This window comes from Dermacentor silvarum, chromosome 9 (genome assembly GCF_013339745.2).
Source record: "Dermacentor silvarum isolate Dsil-2018 chromosome 9, BIME_Dsil_1.4, whole genome shotgun sequence".
NCBI lineage: Eukaryota > Metazoa > Arthropoda > Arachnida > Ixodida > Ixodidae > Dermacentor > Dermacentor silvarum.
In genome coordinates, this window is record NC_051162.1 from 78,399,438 (window position 1) to 78,419,588 (window position 20,151).

The following is a 20,151-nucleotide window of genomic DNA, read 5'->3' on the forward strand; positions in this document are numbered from 1 at the left end:
TAAAAGCGCTAGTATGACACGGTATGTAATAACCGGTTCTTGACCAATCCTCCGATGTGGGTACGTGTCATTGTAGCGCTCGCTTCTTAGGCATGTTCCATTGTATAGAAATGATCGTCATGATCATTATCAACACGCGGACACGCATCTTGGTTGATTCATTGTTGCGGGTATGTTTCATAGTAATAAATAATAATCATCCACAGGAAGCGATCAACTCAAACAACTAGTGATTGGGGCGATATGTAGCGGCCGGTTCGTTGCCAATTTTGCAGTATGGCTCCAACGGTTGCTTCAATTGCAAAGGATCTAGAAACCCTGAGGAGTACTTTTGAATCGAAAACGAAAGAACTGCTGATAACTATCACTAATTCGAAAAAGAGGACTGGCGCTAGAAAAATAAATAAGAATATAAAGTGCTACAGCAAGAGCATCAAAGCCTCAAAAAAAGCATGTGAATCATCAGCGATTCTTTCTATGACCTCAAATAAGCTCATGCCACCCTTGTCACCGAAAACAAAGAACTGAAGATTAAAAATGAGCTACTTCCTCGTGAAGTATAAGAACTGAACCAGTATTTCCGCCTGAACAGCATTGAGATAAGAGGCATCCCTGAAACTCATGGCGAAGACTGCTTCTAAATAATTAAAAAAATCGATGACAGGAATGGTAGGCCTGTGAAACTGGAAGACATGAATATTGTTCACTATGTATGTTCTCCGAATATGGTTCACCGAATATCGTTCACCGTGCTTACGCGAGATGCTTGGAAGAGAAACCTCGTCCTCACTTTTGTTCTCGAAGCGCGTAGGGAAAATTTCACAAAAGGCAGGCTTGGGTTCTCTGACAGCACTGACACTGCACTATATGTCAAAGAACACTTGACGTCATCAAGCAAGTTACTGTTTGCGGTTGTGTGTTACAGCACTGGAGCAAAAATATTGCAAAAATGGTGGCTTTACCCGTGGATAGAAAACTGCGTACTAAAAGCTAGAAGAATGCGGACGGCAGGGTCTTTCGAACTGTTAGCGAAGGTGACTTGCACATCTTTCAGTGGCAATTGAACAGTTGCATCACGGATGATTTCTCTCCACAAGACTCAGCTGATCAAATAGATTCACATGAGCTCTCTTCTGCTATTCAGGTTAATGTGCGAAACATAGGAAGTCAATTTGATGATAATAATGTATCACTACTTTGCACTGATCATCATTATAAACTCATTTGCGTAACCGAAACATGGCTTTCGGCTGGGAATGAAACATTCTATCCCTTCCTAGAATACATGTCAGAATACTCTCAGCGCACTGATAGCCCGCATGGCGTTTTTATTATGGTCATATCACCATCACTTAAGTCACAAAAGACATGCCGATATAGGTATCAATGTTTCGACATGTGAGTCCGTATGGCTCGAAATACAAAACTTCTTTCCTCACATTACAGAAAAAAGTACGATCATTGGCACGGCTTACTGCTAACCATCTTCATCAATTAAAGTATTTTGTGCAGTGTTGTCAGCAAAGTTAGAGAAAATTTCACGAGCAAATAAGAGTACGCTTATTTTAGGTGATCTTAACATATATTTATTGTAAAATAATTATATTAGTTATGTAGACTTCGCCGGCTGATTTTTGGGTTTCAGCTTTCAAGCATTAATGCCCCAACTCAATGTTCAACGCAAAGTTCTGAATCCTTATTCGATAATATCCTTTCTTATCTCGATGTACTGCCACATACAGGGATTCTACAGGTAAATGTTACAGATCATTACGCACTATTTCTTTATTTTGATTCACTTTATAGACTTTTGCAAAAAACCATTACACTGGACGAAATTCAATCTGCCCGATTATGTTGAGAAAATAGAGCGCGCCAACTTTTCTAACATTCCATCCTTTTCTGATCTGGAAATAGTGTTACGCGAATTTTCCTTCATAATTGCAAATGCGGTTAAAGCTTGCACGAATGATGAATTTTTTGTCGAGAGATACGATGCACCACGTTGCCCGTAGATATCTGCAAGTCTCTTAGATTCACTGCAGATGGAAGTTAATCTGTATCAAAAAATGAGAGGGAAACCGTTTAACACACGACGTACAGCGCGCTACGAAACAATTTCGGCACACTTAGAAAGTGATCTGAAGCAAGCAAAAAAAAAGATAATTTGAACGCAAAGTTGACACCTACATAAATGTAAACATAAATGGAATGTCATTAATGACTACCTAAATCGAGACAACCACACAACTATCATCAAAGCAATCGTCCTGCAATACCCCGAAGAGATAAGTAATGAGTTTAGTTAGTTTTTTATCCTCGGAAGTCAACTTGTGTCCTATAGTGCTACAGCTGGAAAGGCAGCTACAATCTTGCTTCCTACAACCCTCTACAGCTGAAAAAATGCTATCATATGCAATTAAGAAAATACAGGAGCTGGCCTCAACAATTAACATATACTCAAAACATATTAAATTCGTCAAACATATCGTAGCTGAAGCTATCTGCCATATAGTCAACCTGATTTTCACCACAGGAATATTTCCCGCCCAATTGCATATAGCTAATGTAATGCCTATACTAAAGAAGGGCGACCCAACATTGGCAGAGAATTATGTACTGATCTCCGTACTTCCGTTTCTCAGCAAAATAGTCGAAAAAGTATTTGAAATTTGTACTTCTGGCTACTATACGTTAAATTTCATATACTGTGTCTGTCACAGTTTGGGTATCGCGCGTGTATTTTGACAGAACACGCAGTTATTAGCTTCATTGACTTGGTTAGAACACAGTTGGAAAAAGGACTAATAGCAGGTTAAATGTTCATTGATTTTTTAAAAACTACCTTAGACAACAATACCATCAAATTTTGTATGCTAAGTTAGAAACAAGGCATTGCTGTCCCGCTTTTGGTACTTCCTAAGAATTATCTGCAACCGACCGACCGCCTGACGGGCCCAGGCGACACCATTGGATGGTATGTAAAGAAATATTCGTCCTGAAAAAGCGAAAATAGCCTTTACTACTTGAAGTGTTATGCAGTGGACAAAAGCAATGAAAAAATTGTGCCGCTTTCTTTCTCTAATGCGATACGGAACATCCAAATTGAGCCATTTTTGCATGTATAGTTCAAAAAGCGCGTTTCTTTGTTAAATGTGCAAGTAAACACAATAAGCAGCCTGACAATCGGGTGCTCTTAAAAAGAAGGCCATGCTGGTGCACCCCAAATTCATCTCATTGTTAAGGTAATACTTGCCAGGGCCATACTTAACTATTACTTACTGTTGCATGAGCACTACGTCCTTCTTTGAAGACACCATCTCATTGTTAAGGTAATACTTGTCAGGGCCATACTTAACTATTACTTACTGTTCCATGAGCACTACGTCCTTCTTTGAAGACACCCTTTTCAAGGCATGAGAAAATTCTTGGTTCAAATAAACGTGCTTAAGATGACGCGAAAATGCAAAGCATTCGATTTAAAGGAGACAAAATATAAGGACCGGCCCCATGGTGACTATATCGAAACGTGTTTAACTTCTCGTAGGATATTGCACACAACGTAAAATTACTGTGTTTTAGATACCGAACTCAAAGCCCCAGAGAATGATCATAACCTTCAATTACCCAAAAACCGCTCAAAACAAAAAAATTGATTGATAAAATTGCTGCCGTCATTCACGCTTTGAGACATGTCATAACTATAATTGAACTCCACTGTTAGCACAGCACTTCTTAGTCACATTTCCTTGCGCTAAACCAGCCATTTACTGGGCATTTTGTTGCGAGTCTTTACGTAAACTCTTTACTGGCTTTTTACAATGCAACTTCAGGATCATTATCAACAGTTGGTATGTAATGCTATGGCTGTCTTGTGTCCTGTCGTAAAACAGTGTGTTCTGTTATGCTTCGTTAATAGGAATAAACGTACAGTATGATACATTCTGTTAACTTAGAATGAAGTTTGAGCTCGCCGAAATAGGAAGATCTCTAGTTGTTTCTCGCGTTTTAAAGATTCAGATGCGTTAAATATCCACGGCAGGAACACGTAAAAATACTTGGCAGCTGCCTGCCAAATTTTGTGTCCTTGGGTATTGTCTTGGGCCCGCAGGGTGAAACTGCCAGATCGATAGCGAGGTCCAGCCTGGCGCTGGAGTTATAGACCAAATCAATACGTTGGCACAACTCTGTACGCATTGCGCAGAATCGATAAAAGCAATGATAGTCAGCTGGTCTAGTGCACTTTAATCAGATTAAGCCTACCTTAATCTTTAACCATCACATTGTCATTTTTGTTGAGAGTAATCATGCATTGCCACCAAGATATTTATCTGTGCAAACACCTTGACAAGGGCCATATGTTGTTTCGAGATGTAACTCTATGAAAATAAAACATATAAGCCAGCCTAAACAAAGTAAACCATTTTAACGAAGGCGAGAATATAACATGACGTGGGACAAGATGGGAACAAAGTAGTGTGCAGGCTTCGTGAACAAATCATTTGCAGTGTCGATGTTTTAAAGCGTTTAGTTGTATTTGGGAACCACCGCGATTTTCGTTTGACGCTTAATTGTGTTAATGGGCCTATCCTGAAGACAGTGCCGTGTAGCACAGTGGTTAAAGCCGCACGGTGGTGGTGGTACCACCGCACGGTGGTAGCGGTACCACTGCACGTTTGAACTGGTGATACTCGTGGTACCAGCTTTACCGCTAGTGGATTATTAAACTAAGACTAATTATATAATTAGGCGGAATTAAAAAATAATCTGATTATCTCCAGGCGACGGCAAACAACATTACCTTGGTTCTGTCCAACTACGTGGAATTTCCATATTTTTAAATCTTGGGGCTTGATAGTTGGGACACCCTGTTCTTAAAGGAATGCGTGCAGCGAACACAATATGGCAACAGTGGTTGCAGCGGCAGCTGACCGATTGTATGGTCGAATGCCCAAGTGTTTGTGAGGCCACACTTCGACTGTGCTGGACAACCATCTGAGACTTCTACTCTGGTACACAAAATATCATAGCATGCCGCGTTTCTTGGTTTGCTTTCTTCTTTGTCGTTTAGGTTTTTCGTCGTGTAGGTTTTCGTTCACGCTAAAGTTGTAGCTCCTGCTTTCGCTATAGTACTAGACGACGAGTTTTGGCTTAAGCAGTGCAACACGCAAAGGCATTCCACCCATCCTGTGGCGGGGAACCAAGCTTTCGTTGGCAGGGCCATGTTATGCGTAGAACGCGCTGTGTGTACGTCAGAACAACACCGCAAACTCAGTAAAACCTGTAGCAGAGGTTGTGCAGCACACAAATTTCCCACGAGTGCACTGCGCTCACCCGAATGTCTATTCTTCAAGATTGCGGCAGGAAGCGAATCTTTGCACGGGGTTGTTGGCATTAAGGAAAGGGTCTATACACGTGGGATCTACCGTTTTCTTTTTTATTTCGATAGCAATTACATGGCCACTCCAAGTGGATTTCTGCCTTTGGCGTCGCAGTCGTCGTCGGCGTCGTCGTCACTGTGAGGTTCCGTATAAAGTCCAAGGGTGATAAAATTGTTGCCGCGCGCCATATGCGCGAGTGAAAGCGCGCGCGTGAAGCGCGCTTTCACGGAGAGCGAACGCACGGCCGAGAGCAAATGCGACTGTCGCGCGAAAGGCCGTGGGGGAATGGGAGGGAGGAAGGGAGGGGGGCGACGTCGTTCTGCGGCAACAATGGCGCAAGGGGAACTGGCGACTTAGTCTACCATGCGAAAGGAGGAAAGCGGGAAGGCAACGTGGGAGGGAGAGGTTGCGTCTTCTACTCTGCTCGCAACTTCGCACTTCTACTTGAGCGGCTGCGGCCGGTCGCCCTCATCGTACATTAAAAGCATTTTGCGGACGGCTCATAGCTTTGTATGAGCTGTGCTTCAGTCGCTCAGTTTCCGTTGAAGCGATAGACCCCACGAACTTTCGCTCTCTGCTGCTGCTGCGCTTGCTCACGCGACCGTTTTGACAGCGGTTGTCTGCGGTCGTCGAGTAAGATCGTCGAGTGTTTTCTTGTGCGCGCTGACACCATGCTTGGCAATTCCGTTAGTAAGCGAATGTGTTCATGTTTATACAGCCGATAAAACTACTATCCTTACTCCGCATAGCTCACTACTAATTTGCTATCGCAATTGATGCTTCGCCTTTCGGTCGAAACTGCGACTTCCTTTGTTTAGGTTTAGTTCGACCGAACACAATTATATTAAGGATGTTGGTCCCATAATGGTGCTTTTATAAACATCCGACATGTCATTACGACAAGCCTTTATACGCCCATTTGCCTGTGAAAAGCTTTACTGCGTACCGAAAAGAATACAAAAAAAGTAAAACATTAGTTTGTATGAAACGTCCGGTTCTGTATGATTTTTAATCGTCGTTACTTTGTTATCTTGATCATTCTAGCTTCATTTCATGTTTTGAAACTGTTGTTTGTGGGCCGGCCGAATCCGTTGTCCTGGTAGTGTTGACTTCTTTCGATCTTGTTCAAGATAGGTAACTATACTTGCTACTTTTGTAATGAAGATATATTTGTGCCGTAATTTTTCTCCCCGTAGTGATTTTATCCCATCAGATCATCCACGTAAAAAATAATTAGTAATTCTTCGCACTCAGCGTGCCTATACGCAGAACAACTATCACGAAAACAGGAAATGAATGGCACGGCATATACATTCACTGTCTTCTACGTTTGCAGCCTTGTTTCGTGCTCGGCCGGATGTTATTTCCTTTTTATTTTTTAGCCATCATTCACTTCTGATGGAAAATCAAGAAAACTCTCTCTAATTTTTTTATTGTCGGCTAACTGAAGTTGTAACTGAAAAATAGAACAATTTAATTTCTGCACAAAAGCAGCTTACCGCGAGAACTGCGGTCGATGAGTGTAATATGAACAATGAAAGTAGTCCCAAGTAGGTTTGCAAGTATATGCCATTGAAATGTTTTCTAACCCGTGGTTACCCATCTGCGTAGTTTGAGCCACTATAGCAGGTCACAGCATTCCTTGCTTGCATGGAATGTCCTACTAAATTAATAGCCATACGCTTTCTCTAGTCGTGCAACCTATAGTGCACTTCATTGACTTTGCCGTCAATGCAGCGATCGCCCCTGACGGAGCTATGCCGGGTTGTCACACATGACACCGAAGCCTAAAACAAATTTCAGCCACGGGGAGCTCACGCAAGTAGCATCCGTTGAAGAGCTATGAAATATTTGAAAAAAAAAACTGGTATGCTCCATCCTAGCATGAATGCATTAGCGAGGGGAGCGTACATGATGGCGTATGCCGCCTAAAGACATGCCAATCTAAGATAACGGCAGCGGTGTGTCATTTGCAGTCACATGACTCAAAAGATTCCGCTGAACACTTGCCTTTGCTTCGAGTTGTCGACAAATTCGACTTCGCCCTGCCATCTGCTAGCCGCCTGGTTAGCTCAGATGGTAGAGCGGCTGCCCCGGAAAGGCGGTGGTCCCTGGTTCGAGTCCCGGACCAGGACGAATTTTTCTTCAACAGCGAGGCTTTCTTTCGAGGAACCCGGTTGGGTTTCCATTGTAGCAAATTACTACATTTTGGTGGATGTCTCAGTTTCCCTTTAATTACTTATCTCCACCTAGCGGATTTCCGCTGAACTATAACATCAAACACTTGCCTTTGCTTCGAGTTGTCGACAAATTCGACTTCGCCCTGCCATCTGCTTAGCCGCCTGGTTAGCTCAGATGGTAGAGCGGCTGCCCCGGAAAGGCGGTGGTCCCGGGTTCGAGTCCCGGACCAGGACGAATTTTTCTTCAACTGCGAGGCTTTCTTTCGAGGAACCCGGTTGGGTTTCCATTGTAGCAAATTGCTACATTTGGGTGTATGTCTCAGTTTCCCTTTAATTACTTATCTCCACCTAGCGGATTTCCGCTGAACTATAACATTAAATTAGCCTCAACGTTGGTGTCGTTTATATCTCTCATGGAAACGTGTAATTAGGTGTTGTACAGGCTGATAAATTATGTTTCTTTTTCGTTTTCTTATGCAGATAACGGTCACGACCATCGGCTATGGCGACACTGTTCCTAGAACCTGGATGGGGAAGATTGTGGCCTCCTGTTTTTCGGTTTTCGCAATCTCATTTTTCGCATTACCCGCGGTAAGTACTCACATTTTGTCACAGGGTAAATACCTTTCTTTTACGTGCTTCTTGCTTCTGATGTTTGAATAGCACTGCGAGATCAACCGTACAATTCTCAAGTTTTGAATCAGTTATCACTTTAAATGTCAAGGCTGCTTATCTTCGCGCTAAACCAAATGCAGATTTTTTTCTTAATGTGAAGAGAACTGGCGTATTTATCATGGCATAGATGTATTGAGGGAGCACTGAAAGGCAGGAGGCTCTGATGAAACCGTCTCAACGGTTAGTTGAACGTGTGATACGCTCTGCCATTCCACGTTTGCGTAGGGCATATATCTGTTGACATTTCTACATTTTTCTCATTCTTCAGGGAATTCTGGGATCAGGGTTTGCATTGAAGGTCCAACAGAAACAACGGCAGAAGCATTTCAATCGTCAAATACCAGCAGCTGCCACCTTAATACAGGTAAACAAAACTTCAATGCGCAAAATGAATGTCGATCTATTTTAATATGGGTTTGGACGACTTCTTTTGCTTCACACTCATGCCACCCATTTCTCCAATGCATACTACCGTGGCATCACAGTGTTATGAAACAAATGTGTTTGAAATCTTGTTTAATTACATTGAATCGATTCGCTGCCTTTAGGAACTCTAGCTGTCATTCCTCCTGTAATGTACACCACATAAAAAGCCAGCAATGCAATGAAGACGACAAGTGAGGCTGAAATATTCATGACTGAAGTGATGAAGTTCTGTTGTTATGTTAGTCTTGTTTTTCTTCTATTTACTTTGTTCTGTGTTCGTTTTCTAGGGTCTTTGTCTCCTGTTTCTCTCCCTTAAGAGAGTAGCATGTTGAAGAATACCTTGACATCTGCACGCCGCTCTGCTTTTAAATGAGGAAATATCTCCTTCTCTCTTTAAGAAATGATGTAAAATCGGCTCTAACTCAATGTTTTACTTCTCTGCAGTGCCTCTGGAGGTGCTACGCAGCGGAGAAAACTTCCCGGTGCGAAGCCACTTGGAGGATTCACGTGAAGGAATCCAACCATGGTGGCTACAACTCGGGAACACCACTCAGCAGGGTAACGTATTGTTCTGTAGGTGGAGCGCACTTGTTTCGAAACGAAATATTTGAAATGTGCACATAGTTTCAGAAACCAACCGCGTGGAAATTTTTCGCGTGTAGTTGGTGGGTGAAATTTAAAAAAAAAAATCTACGGTGCTAACTAGACGAGGACAGGGAATCCGCAACCGTCAAGCTGGATACCCTTCATAATTGATTTCCAGCATTTGTGAAGGAAATTTGAAGAAGATGGCAGATGTATCGAAAACGGCCAATGATGAAGCAAAGAACTTACTCACTATGCAGGTGGTTCATACATTTATGCACTGTTGCATAACACTAGGAAGACAGCCTTTCGTCATTATATTGGCTTTTTAATGTCAGCACCATGTAAACTAGTCCAACATTTGTGCCTTGATGAACCGTGTGATACAAAACCCGCAACCATGTTTGTGGAGTGTTTGTCAGGGGTAGCATTTATCATCCCACTTAGCAGTGAGAAAGAGTGCAACATGTAGACCAGTCGGTGCTTTAATATTAGGGCGCGACAGCGCCAACTTAACGTCAAGGATAGTTTTTACAGTTTAATGGCCACACCTTGCAAGAAATGCGGATCATAGCCGAAGCTCCGTCAAATAGAGTTGATAAATCGAGTTAAAGATAAGACAGAGGGGTGTGTAATTGAGGCCGATTACACCAAGGCAACGGGTGATGGCTGTGTCAGCAAGCCGTCTCTATCCGTTCGCGGAAGGAACTGCATTTTCTTCGCAAATCTCTGCGCATGTCCTTTGAATAGTATGCGCAATTTATCGCTGAGCATTAGTTCTTTGTTTTGGTTATTCGGTTTCTAGCGTGTTCATTGTGATCACGTGGCTTGGCTGTTCTTAAAAGCGATTTAATCTTCTGAATAAAATTAGTTGGAGGTTTTCCACAGGCTATCAATAGCTTCACAAGGCCAAGTTATATCGAACACTGCAATTTTGGTTAGTCACTGAAAAGGTTAGCATAAATAGAGAAGCGCAGACTAAGTAACAAAAAATAACTTGTATACTTGCGGTCCGGAGGTGCACTTAATTGAAATGGGCTGCCAAAGTCCCGTGCGAAATATTTTCTATCCCCCTCCCCTCCATTTTTGGGCTAACGGTGTGTTTCGCTCATGTCTTTCACTTGTGTCTGCAGGTGGCTAAGAGGGCGAGTGTGCTGCGGCGGCGCAAGTCCAAGCAAAAGATCGAGGTGTCCAACTACTCGGCCAACGTGGCTGCCAACGAGACGGAAGGCGACTCGCAGGCCGAGGACAGTGGGAAATTAGGCAAGTGGACACTCTTGCGCCCTTTTCTCAACGCGTCATTCTCTTGATCGCTGAAAAATATTATCGAAGAAAGAAGTACTTATTGATTCGTTGATTTTAATGATTGATTCTTCGTGGGGTTTAACGGCTATAGAGCAGGCACGCGAGCTGTGAGAGGTGACGTAACGGAGGGCTCCGGATTTATTTAGAGCACTTGGAACTCGTTAATGTGCACGTAAATCTAAATACAGGAGTTTGCTTGCATTTCGACTCATGTAAATTCCGCTGTCGCGTTGTGTAATCAAACCCTTGACGTCGGGCTTAAGCAATGGGACGGCATAGCCACTGAGTTACCACGACGGGCTTATGAAATAGAGAATTCATTGATTGTGGTCAGGCAGATTCAGACCCACCGTGGTTGCTTAGTGGTTATGACGTTGGGCTACTGAGCACAAGGTCGCGGGATAAAATCCACGCCACGGCGGCCGCATTTCGATGGGGCGAAATACGAAAATACCCGTGTAGTTAGAGTTAGGTGCTCGTTAGAGAACGCCAGGTGGTCCGAATGATTCCGGAGACCCCCACTACGGCGTGCCTCATCATCGGATAGTGGTTTTGGCACGTAAAACTTCATAGTTTAATTAATGTCAAATCAGGCTGTAACATTCATTTTTTATTGCAATGATACTATAGGTCGTCGTGTAGACTTGCTGTTACCAATAAATTAAGAGAAAATTTAGTGGTTCAGTGTTCTGAATATATAAAAAGCGCTGGTTAATTTTTTTTTAACTTGCATAATCTATCCTTGCTTTTTTGTTCACAATAAAAAGACAGGTTTCAGTTTCTTGAAGATAACAGGCACTACCGGTGTGTACTGTCTTTAGGTTTTCAGCAGGCCACTTAACCAGGTGTTTCAGTAAATTTTCCGGGTCACGTGTCATATGCACAGCAACCTGCAATATGAGCTGCAACACGGTGCCCGTGTTTGAAGGGGGGCCCCAGGACTACATGGTGGCTCCGACATACGAATAAATAGATAATTAAACAGCCTCGCAATTACTGGTATTTTTAAGACCAAGGTTTCTAATGTTTGCGCTGCCGTGTATTCTTGGGCCCTCTTGAACACGCACCCCATGTTGCAGCTCATATTGCACGCGACTGTGTGTGAGAAAGTATAGCAGACAAAATGCAAGAAATCGCGTCATCGCAGCGTGCAATAGCGTCCTGCCATGAAGTTTCAGATGTTTTTTTTTTCTCAATTCACATTGTGTTTCGCTTGGCGTTCGCTATAGTAACATTATTCGATGTCTATACAGCACTAGAAGCGTCTCGCATATTCCCAAAGCCAATGCAGTCGTATGACACTGTTTCTCTTGTATCTATGACAAACAGCGGCAAAAAAGGGTTCTTAAAATCTCATTGTGGCGACGCAGTATAGAATGGTTTAGCCTGCTGGTATGCCACCGCGCCCAGCAATCTCTCTGAATGTCCCGAAAACTATCGAGTGTTTAGTTCCTCCGTTCTCACTCGACGCAGGGCAGCGAAGGAAAACGATATCGACGCCCAACGCAAACTGTCACGACGCGAACAACGAATTCGTCGAGATCGACATGGACGAATCGCCGCAAGTGACCAGGTAGTGGTAGTAACTTGGACTGCCGCGTTTTCTAACTCGTACATCTGATCGCCCTCAGTAATCATCTAGCTACGAGTGATTGCTGTTGTTGTTGTCATTGTTGTTTTTAATGGGGTAGTTTGGCAAATCGGCAGTGACTGATACATATGCATTCAGGCGAACAGCGGTATCTTAGGGCTGATTGCCGCTGATTTAGGACCGGAACTCTTCTTCACCGGGCCATTTATTGGCAATCAACTTCTGCGTTCGGCTAGCATAAGTGAGTGAGTGAGTGAGTGAGTGAGTGAGTGAGTGAGTGAGTGAGTGAGTGAGTGAGTGAGTGAGTGAGTGAGTGAGTGAGTGAGTGAGTGAGTGAGTGAGTGAGTGAGTGAGTGAGTGAGTGAGTGAGTGAGTATGTTTAGTTTGGTTAAGCGTTAGCAACACGTGGGTTACGAGAACCAGTAGGGTGAAGGGTTAAAGATCAAATTTCGACAGCTGGAGTTCTTTCGCATGCCTCATTGCTGCTTAGTAAAGAATTGACCTGTGTACCGAAACCTGCCTCCGCGCTATACACGAAAGCTCCACCAGGGAGCTGTCCCATATAAGTGGATCTGAACGTTTACTTGCTCAGCTCACCGCGCAATCGCCAAATCTTCTTTGTCTCTCGGCATAAAAGCTAACTCATTCAAGTTGCGTGGAATATTTGGCAGCGAGAATATTAACATACGGGTGACGTTTATGGACATACATTTTCCAGTGGCAATGCAAACAATTGATGTCGCGATGCAAAGAAAGGGGCTTAATTTAATTGATACACTTTTCATGCGTTCTCTTTCTTTGTTTCATAGCCTGACCGAAGCACACAAAAATGCCATTCGCGGAATACGCAAGATCAAGTACTTCGTTGCACGAAGAAAATTTCAGGTACGTCACTGCTTGACAAACCCGACAGAGGAAAAAAAAAACTGAAAAGAAACGTGGCAAGACAGTACCCGCGGTGACTTGGTATTGCTTAATATTTGAGTGCAAGTGAATGCAGAACAGTAAAACCGAATCGCATAAGCCCCACTTGCATGAATGCGAATTCTCACTGTACTTTTACCTCATCACGTCCCAAGTCGCGCATTTACATGAATGCAACAGTACCGCATCGCATTCGTTCGTCCCATATATCTTACGGAGAATAACTCCTGTACGAATACACATCGCAATAATGTAGTGGGCCGAAGCGGCTTGAGTGTAAGAAGGCGTCTTTAGTGAATTCAAGTGAATGGCTGGCGGCTCGCATCGAAAGTGAGATAGCCAATGCATATGGTCTCGCCCTTGCTCTACGTGTTCGCTAAAAACAGGTAGGGCACTTCTCTCCTAGCCATGGCACGAGAATGGATGCGCTGGAGGAAAACGTGGTGGCACATCGAATTAAGGCAATGCGCTACTATGGCATTCTAGAGGACGTGGTTCTCCTGTAAACGCTGCGAACGCAACCGGAAGGCGAATCGCGTTTATTGGAGAACGGTAACTAGTCTCACGCAGTCCCTGTCATGCTCTCTTCTTTACGGGTCCACTTGCCGTAATTACGTAGGCTCCAGCTTGTTTTGGACGCCTGCGTGCAAGAAGTGATGCAGCACAATCAGCGGTGTCGATAGCGTTACATCGGTGCCCTATTAAATGCTATACGTTGCCCGTCGAATTCACATAAACGAGACTACACAAGCTATCAACCGTTCAAAAATATATATATTGTCACGAGGCGGAAGGCGTTGTCCGTCTTTGCGATGATCTTGCGGAGAGCCGTTCCGTTCCCGCCGTTGAATTCGACAAACATGCCCAGGACCCGAATGACGTCGACCCTGGGTATCACCCCTCCATCACAAGTGTGAAGACAGATGTTGCTTTCGGAGACTGGCTTCCAATCGTTCGGTCTTCTTCCCTTCTCTTTTCTGTAAAGCAGAAGCTCCGACTTGGCGGGGAGCACCGAAGTCCGGTGGGGCGGAGATACTCCTCGATCACGTCGATCGCCTCCTGCATGGCTTCTTCGACTGTGCCCTCGCATCCCCCGGCGCACCAGATGGTAATGTCGTCGGCGTAGATGGTGTGCTTGACGTCCTCAACGCATGCCGAACCTCTCGGAAAGACCAATCATACAGATGTTAAATAGTGTGGGGGAGATTACGGCGCCCTGAGGAGTGCCCCGTGCTCCGAGGGGCACATCTTCGGAGCGGAAGTCTCCAATGCGAAGATTGGCCTTCCTGTCCGTTAAAAAAGAGCTTACGTAGCTGTGGAATCTGAACCGAGACCTAGGTCTGAAATGGTCTTGACTATAAAGGCGTGGAGCACGTTGTCGAAAGCCTTCTCGAGGTCCAGACCGAGCAGAGCCTTGACGTCTCTGGAACGGCCGTCCACGATCTGATGCTTGATTAGTTTCATTGCATCCTGCGTCGAGAGTCCGGCGCGGAACCCGATCATGTTGTACGTGTAAACGTCGTTGTCTTCGAGGTACCCGTTGAGTCTGTTGAGGACGACGCGCTCCATGACCTTGCCGACGCAGGAGGTTAGAGAAATCGGCCTCAGGTTCTCGATGTTCGGGGCCTTGCCGGGCTTGGGAATCAGCACCGTGCAGGCCGACTTCCATTCTGCAGGAACCACGCCGCTCTTCCAGGACTCGTTGATCTTCTCGGTGAGAAAGACAATCGACGGGTCGTCGAGGTTTCTCAACATTCTGTTGGTGACTCCGTCCGGACCCGGCGCAGACTTGCGGTTGAGCGCGAAGATGGCCTTCGCGCTCAACCGCAATCTCCTCACCCTTATCAACGCCTTCGTATTATGCCACTTCACGTACACGATTTCTATGCACAACTGGCTCAGAGCGGAGCGAGACAAGCTCAATGCTCTCATCCGCAAAGTAGTCAAAAGGGCTCTCGGGCTACCCATTAGGACCCATACCGAAGATCTCCTCAAGCTGGGGGTACACAACACCGCCGAGGAGATTGCCGAAGCCCAAGAACGTGCGCAACTCGCTCGCCTGACCACCACAGCGGCAGGTAAACGCATCCTCGAGGAGCTGGGTTACCCTCCTGTGGTATCTTCGAGGGTCAGTACCCCGATCCCTAGGTGCATTCGCGACAAGTTCGAAGTGGCCGCCGTGCCTCGAAACGTCCATCCCGTCCACAACGAGGGCAGACGCAAGGCGAGAGCAGTAGCAATTCTGAAACAGATCTATCAACAAGGCATCAGAGCACGCTTCGTCGACGCCGCGGAGTACAGCGATGGAAAGACCTTTGCCGTCGTCGTGGTCGACTCCAGCGCAAACTTTCCAATAGCGCTTCAATTCGCACTTCAGACCCCGAAGTCGCCGAGCAAGCCGCCATCGCCCTCGCCCTGCTAGACGGTCGTGGGTCTGAGATCTACAGCGATTCCAAAACGGCAGTTAGGGCTTTTCAGAAGGGTCGCATCGCCGAGCAGGCTGCTCGTCTTCTTAGCGTCTCCAATCCGGATGCTCTCACGCATCATTCGATTCACTGGTTTCCCGCTCACGTAGGGTCGGTCGAGGGTGCTCCCCCGAACCTCAATGAGTCTGCTCACGAGGCTGCGCGCGACCTCACCGACCGCGCTTCCTCTGTAAGGAGAGCCGACACCCCTCCCCCCTACGGCCACAGGGATGCTCCCGCTACTCACAACGAGGTGACAAAATTTTTCTACATGTCCAGAAGGGTCTTTCCACCCCCTCACCCCAAATTGAATAGGGCGCAAGCTGTTTCGCTTAGACTTTTACAGACCGGCACATATCCGTGTCTGGCCGTTCTGCACGAAGTTTACCCTGACGTATATCGCGACGACGCCTGCCCATCCTGTGGGCAGACCTCCACTCTAGCACACATGCTCTGGGAGTGCGGGTCGAGATACCCCAAGTTCAGCAAGGATGAGTGGGACTCGCTTCTGCGTAGCCCCGCTCTAGACAAGCAAATCCTGGCTGTCCAGTGTGCCCGCGACCGGGCTGGTGGGCTAGACCTGCCGGTCCCGACGTGGGACTAGCCGGGTGCGCGATGAGTTCGCGTCCTCGCCGGACCTGTAATAAAAGTTATTTCACTCACTCACTATTGTCACGAGTCAACGCGAACAAGAGACAATACACGATGAAGAAGACGGCGGAGCAGCTTAAGAATCACCAGAACAAAGACATCTTCTTCGTCTTCGAATTACCCTGCCCTACTACTCGAGTCAAGTAAAGCACATACTGTCAACGTCGTTCAAACGTCTACATAAAGTACGCGTCAACATATAGAATGAAGGAACTCCAGTGAACCACAACTTGAAGTGTTTGTCTCTCCCATCCCGTATGACTTAAACTACTTGTGGAAAGGAATAGGTAGCCTAAAAATTATTTTTCTTTATTTGTGAACGTGGTCAGAGAAGTGATCACTGCGGCTACGATCTATTATTACGTCTCGAGGATCAGGTGGTGGCTCAAGCCGGGCGCTTCTGCTGTTGTTGTTGTAATTGTTGTTGCTGTTGTAGTTGTTGTCGTTGTCGTAGACGAATACCCACATTCGAGATATAGCCACGAATTGAATGATTAAGAGAAACGAACAAGCATGAAAGGAATGAACCATCGGGAATTGGGCGGGCGCGCTGGCGTGCTCCAAATCCCGCCATACACGCTCGGGAACTGTCGTCTTCAGGCCGGGCGCACCAGATGATTGTCATGCCGCCTCACAATCAAACAATTGGAACTCCCACTTTGCCATTTGATTTCTATAAACAAAACAGGTTCAAATTAAAATATACAATTCGACATGACCTAGGGCTAGTGCAATAAAATGTGTCCTTTTTGTTTCAGCAAGCACGTAAGCCCTACGACGTTCGTGACGTCATCGAACAGTATTCTCAAGGGCACGTAAATATGATGGTGCGAATAAAGGAGCTACAACGGAGGTAAGGAGTATCGCTTCGCATAAACTAGAACGAGCCAGGCCTGGGTAGTGAATATGGGCAGGAGTTACTCTCCAGGGCTAAGGTTGTCGCAGTAGAAGACATAAAACTAAAACTATTTCCTTTTGCGATGGCTACAATTGTGAGTGTGCATTAAAGTTCATCGTAAATCTAAACGGACAAGCTATATATAAACATGCAAACTAGTGAGACTATTCTGCTCTACCGACAGCAACCGTACCAGCCTGCAGTAACTGCGTAGATTGTAACTGTATGATCAGCAACTGTGCACATGCAAACAGCATTCAGTTGTTCTGCGCAGGTTGTTACCCTAAACTTCATTTTTTCGAGCATAACAAAGAAGGTAGTTATGCTCAAACCCACCTAGAATGTCTTTGCTGTATCGCTTGGGAAGGGGACATATAAACTTCTTCATGGAAAAGCTTAGTGGTCCGCCTGACTTTGCTCAGGCCTGCTACTCGGCACTTGAGAAAAGGGCCGGGGAAGAAAAGGGCTGATGAAGGATGATAAGAAAAGCAGGTGGGTATACACAAGCCTTATAGCTGAGATTCGACTAGTAATGCTATCTTCAGACAATGGCAATGTTGACTGAGACTTTCGACAGAGTGAAAAGTGAAGTGCTTCTGTAAAGAGAGCCTTCTGTTGAGCTATGGGTACACCGTATTTAGAATGAAGACGACACACGTCAACGACACAAGAAAGGGAGACAGACACTCTATGTGACCGTTATGCAGAGACTCTGATTTCTATGAGTAAATTAGCGCTAGCAGCATTTATGAAACCCTCGTCTCTTCGGTACGTTTCGACTCCCAAGTGATCGTTCAGCACAGGCCCCTGTATGCGCATGAAAAAGCTAGAAACAACTGCAGCGGCAGTTGGAACAAACAGGTTGGTCTCATTCCGTCGTTGACAACAGCTCTTTACGGTAAATAATTCATTGGATATTATGGCAGTGCTGGGACAAAGATTCAACACCACCACACTACACTACTCCTTACTAAGCCATTCGCGTGAGTCATCACAACTATTACGTTTAATTATTTACCCAGAAATCAACCACTGTCGCGGCGATGTCTTAGCACCACATGGTCACAGAAAGCAGCGCATAAAGTGTGCACTCATATTATTATCGTGATCACAATTGGCGTAAGCAGGCTGTCAGTTTTATGATGTAAAATGACGCAAACGATGCGATGTAGTGACGACACATGTCTTGTCCTTGCTTTGCGTCATTCTGTCTATTTTGACACCGTGATCACTATGAATCATCCCGCCCAGCAAGAAGTAGTGATAGACTATCAGCTCTTCCTATTTAAATGCTATTTAATCCTATAATGCTGTACTAACTCAGAATGAACACAATATAATGCGTCATATTATTGATATCAATGTTACAAATTGGGTCAGCCTATAAAACGCTGTATTATTTTAGATATATGTTTTCAATAATTCCTATCCAGAAGAGCAATATTAGCAAACGCTCGCCGCACTGACCAAACAATCACCTAGGCATCGAACTTCCGATCTATCGATTCCGACTCAATTTATCAATTGAATGTTGTTGCGCTTTGATTAACAATGACAACCGATCAGGACGACGATTGTAGTTTTCTGTAGAAGTGTATAACAGAAAATAGACACAATTACCAGTTCGTCATTGATGTATTACACATTGTGGAACATGCGCTAAATAATCAGCAGTTCTAGTTTTATTTTTTACGAGATCCCTCTCTCTCTCTCTTCATCTTGCCTCAGGCTAGACCAGACGCTTGGGAAACCTGGTTCTTATCTGAACGAAAAGGGTATGAAGCCAATGACTGTGGGAGCCAGGCTACATCGAATGGAAATGCAGGTATTTTTACACATTGAGCACCGTTAACAAGGACATCTGATCAAGATCTCAAGGTTGCTTGCGTAATGCGCATAATTCATTTAACTAAATACCTGAGTGCTGTCAGAAAGTGTGGTTATTTATTTATTCATTTATTTATTCAATCATTAAAAATGCAGTCAACAACTTGAAATTCTCACTGCCTTCTCGCCCCCCCCCCCCCCCCCACCAAAACTGTTGAGTGAAATCTCTATCCGAGTTTAAAGGAGAGGTCCTTATTGCTAATGAATACGAAGTTCCAGCAGAGGACACTTAGTACTTTGTTTTCCTTTCTATCGGCATTCCCCCGATAGCATACGGCTTACGAAAGCCTAAAATAAAGATAACGATCTCATCATATACCTCGCCATGAATACCAGGGCCACTGAATCAAAAGACTACTTTACTTCTATGTGCGTATATGGCTACAAGGCGCTCGACATTTTAAATAAGCGTCTTTTCTTACTCACAGCTCATGTCCTTGGAGCGAAAAGTGGACAGGGTTCTGTCAATGCTGGAACTCATCACTAGCGGACACAAAGGTGACCACGGACAGGAGTACGACATTTGAAGCGATGGCTCCGCAGTGAAGAACAAGAAGCAGGCGTTGAAAGCCAAGCATTTTCGTCGTGCCACTAAATCCAAAGATCCACATCTGCTACATCTACGGCTAAGCCAAGGGACACGGGAGATACGTCTAGCGGCTGATCGACATTTTCGTATCCGAAGCTGTCCGAGTCACCCATGGTCAACGTAGTGGTGATTCAGGGGAGATTTCGCAACTGTTTACGACAAATCACGCTATTTGTCCCGACGCACCCGAAGGCGTTTTACCTACGACTTGTTCAGTCTCTATGATGTCGTCGAGAACGCAATACCTCTTTTTTTGTATAGTTCTCTCGTGCTTTTTACGCTTGCTCAATTTTTTTTATGAGCAAGCCACCTGTTCAAAGCTCCCTTCGACGGAGTGAAGCGTTAAAAAGCTGGACTTGGTCATTTAGAAAACCAATGTTTCCCGCTCTTCAGTGAAGTTCAGCGATCCATATTGCAGATTTCTCGCACAAACGCAGTAATGTTCAGCCAACACCGCTTACTCGCATGACGAAAACTTAAGAACCGACAAGAGATCCACATTTTAACCAGGTAATGCCTACAAGGTTGTGTAGAAAGAAGAGAACGTATTTTCCAAAAATACCAAATTGAAACGCAAGCCAGTTTTAAGTGGCT

The 20,151-nt window shown here is 45.0% G+C and overlaps 1 protein-coding gene across 1 annotated transcript in view; it reads left to right on the forward strand.

Annotated features, from left to right (window-relative positions):
- LOC119465332 (potassium voltage-gated channel subfamily KQT member 1) overlaps window positions 1–19,949 on the forward strand; it is a 119,486-nt gene extending 99,537 nt beyond the window's left edge. Inside the window, exons 9-17 of the mRNA XM_049655330.1 lie at window positions 8,042–8,152; window positions 8,505–8,600; window positions 9,107–9,235; window positions 10,381–10,510; window positions 12,026–12,125; window positions 12,953–13,028; window positions 16,942–17,036; window positions 18,810–18,906; window positions 19,397–19,949. Coding sequence (XP_049511287.1) covers window positions 8,042–8,152; window positions 8,505–8,600; window positions 9,107–9,235; window positions 10,381–10,510; window positions 12,026–12,125; window positions 12,953–13,028; window positions 16,942–17,036; window positions 18,810–18,906; window positions 19,397–19,495 — 933 coding nt within the window. The 3' untranslated portion in view covers window positions 19,496–19,949. The remainder of the gene's footprint in view (window positions 1–8,041; window positions 8,153–8,504; window positions 8,601–9,106; window positions 9,236–10,380; window positions 10,511–12,025; window positions 12,126–12,952; window positions 13,029–16,941; window positions 17,037–18,809; window positions 18,907–19,396) is intronic.
- The last annotated feature ends 202 nt before the right edge of the window (window positions 19,950–20,151 follow it).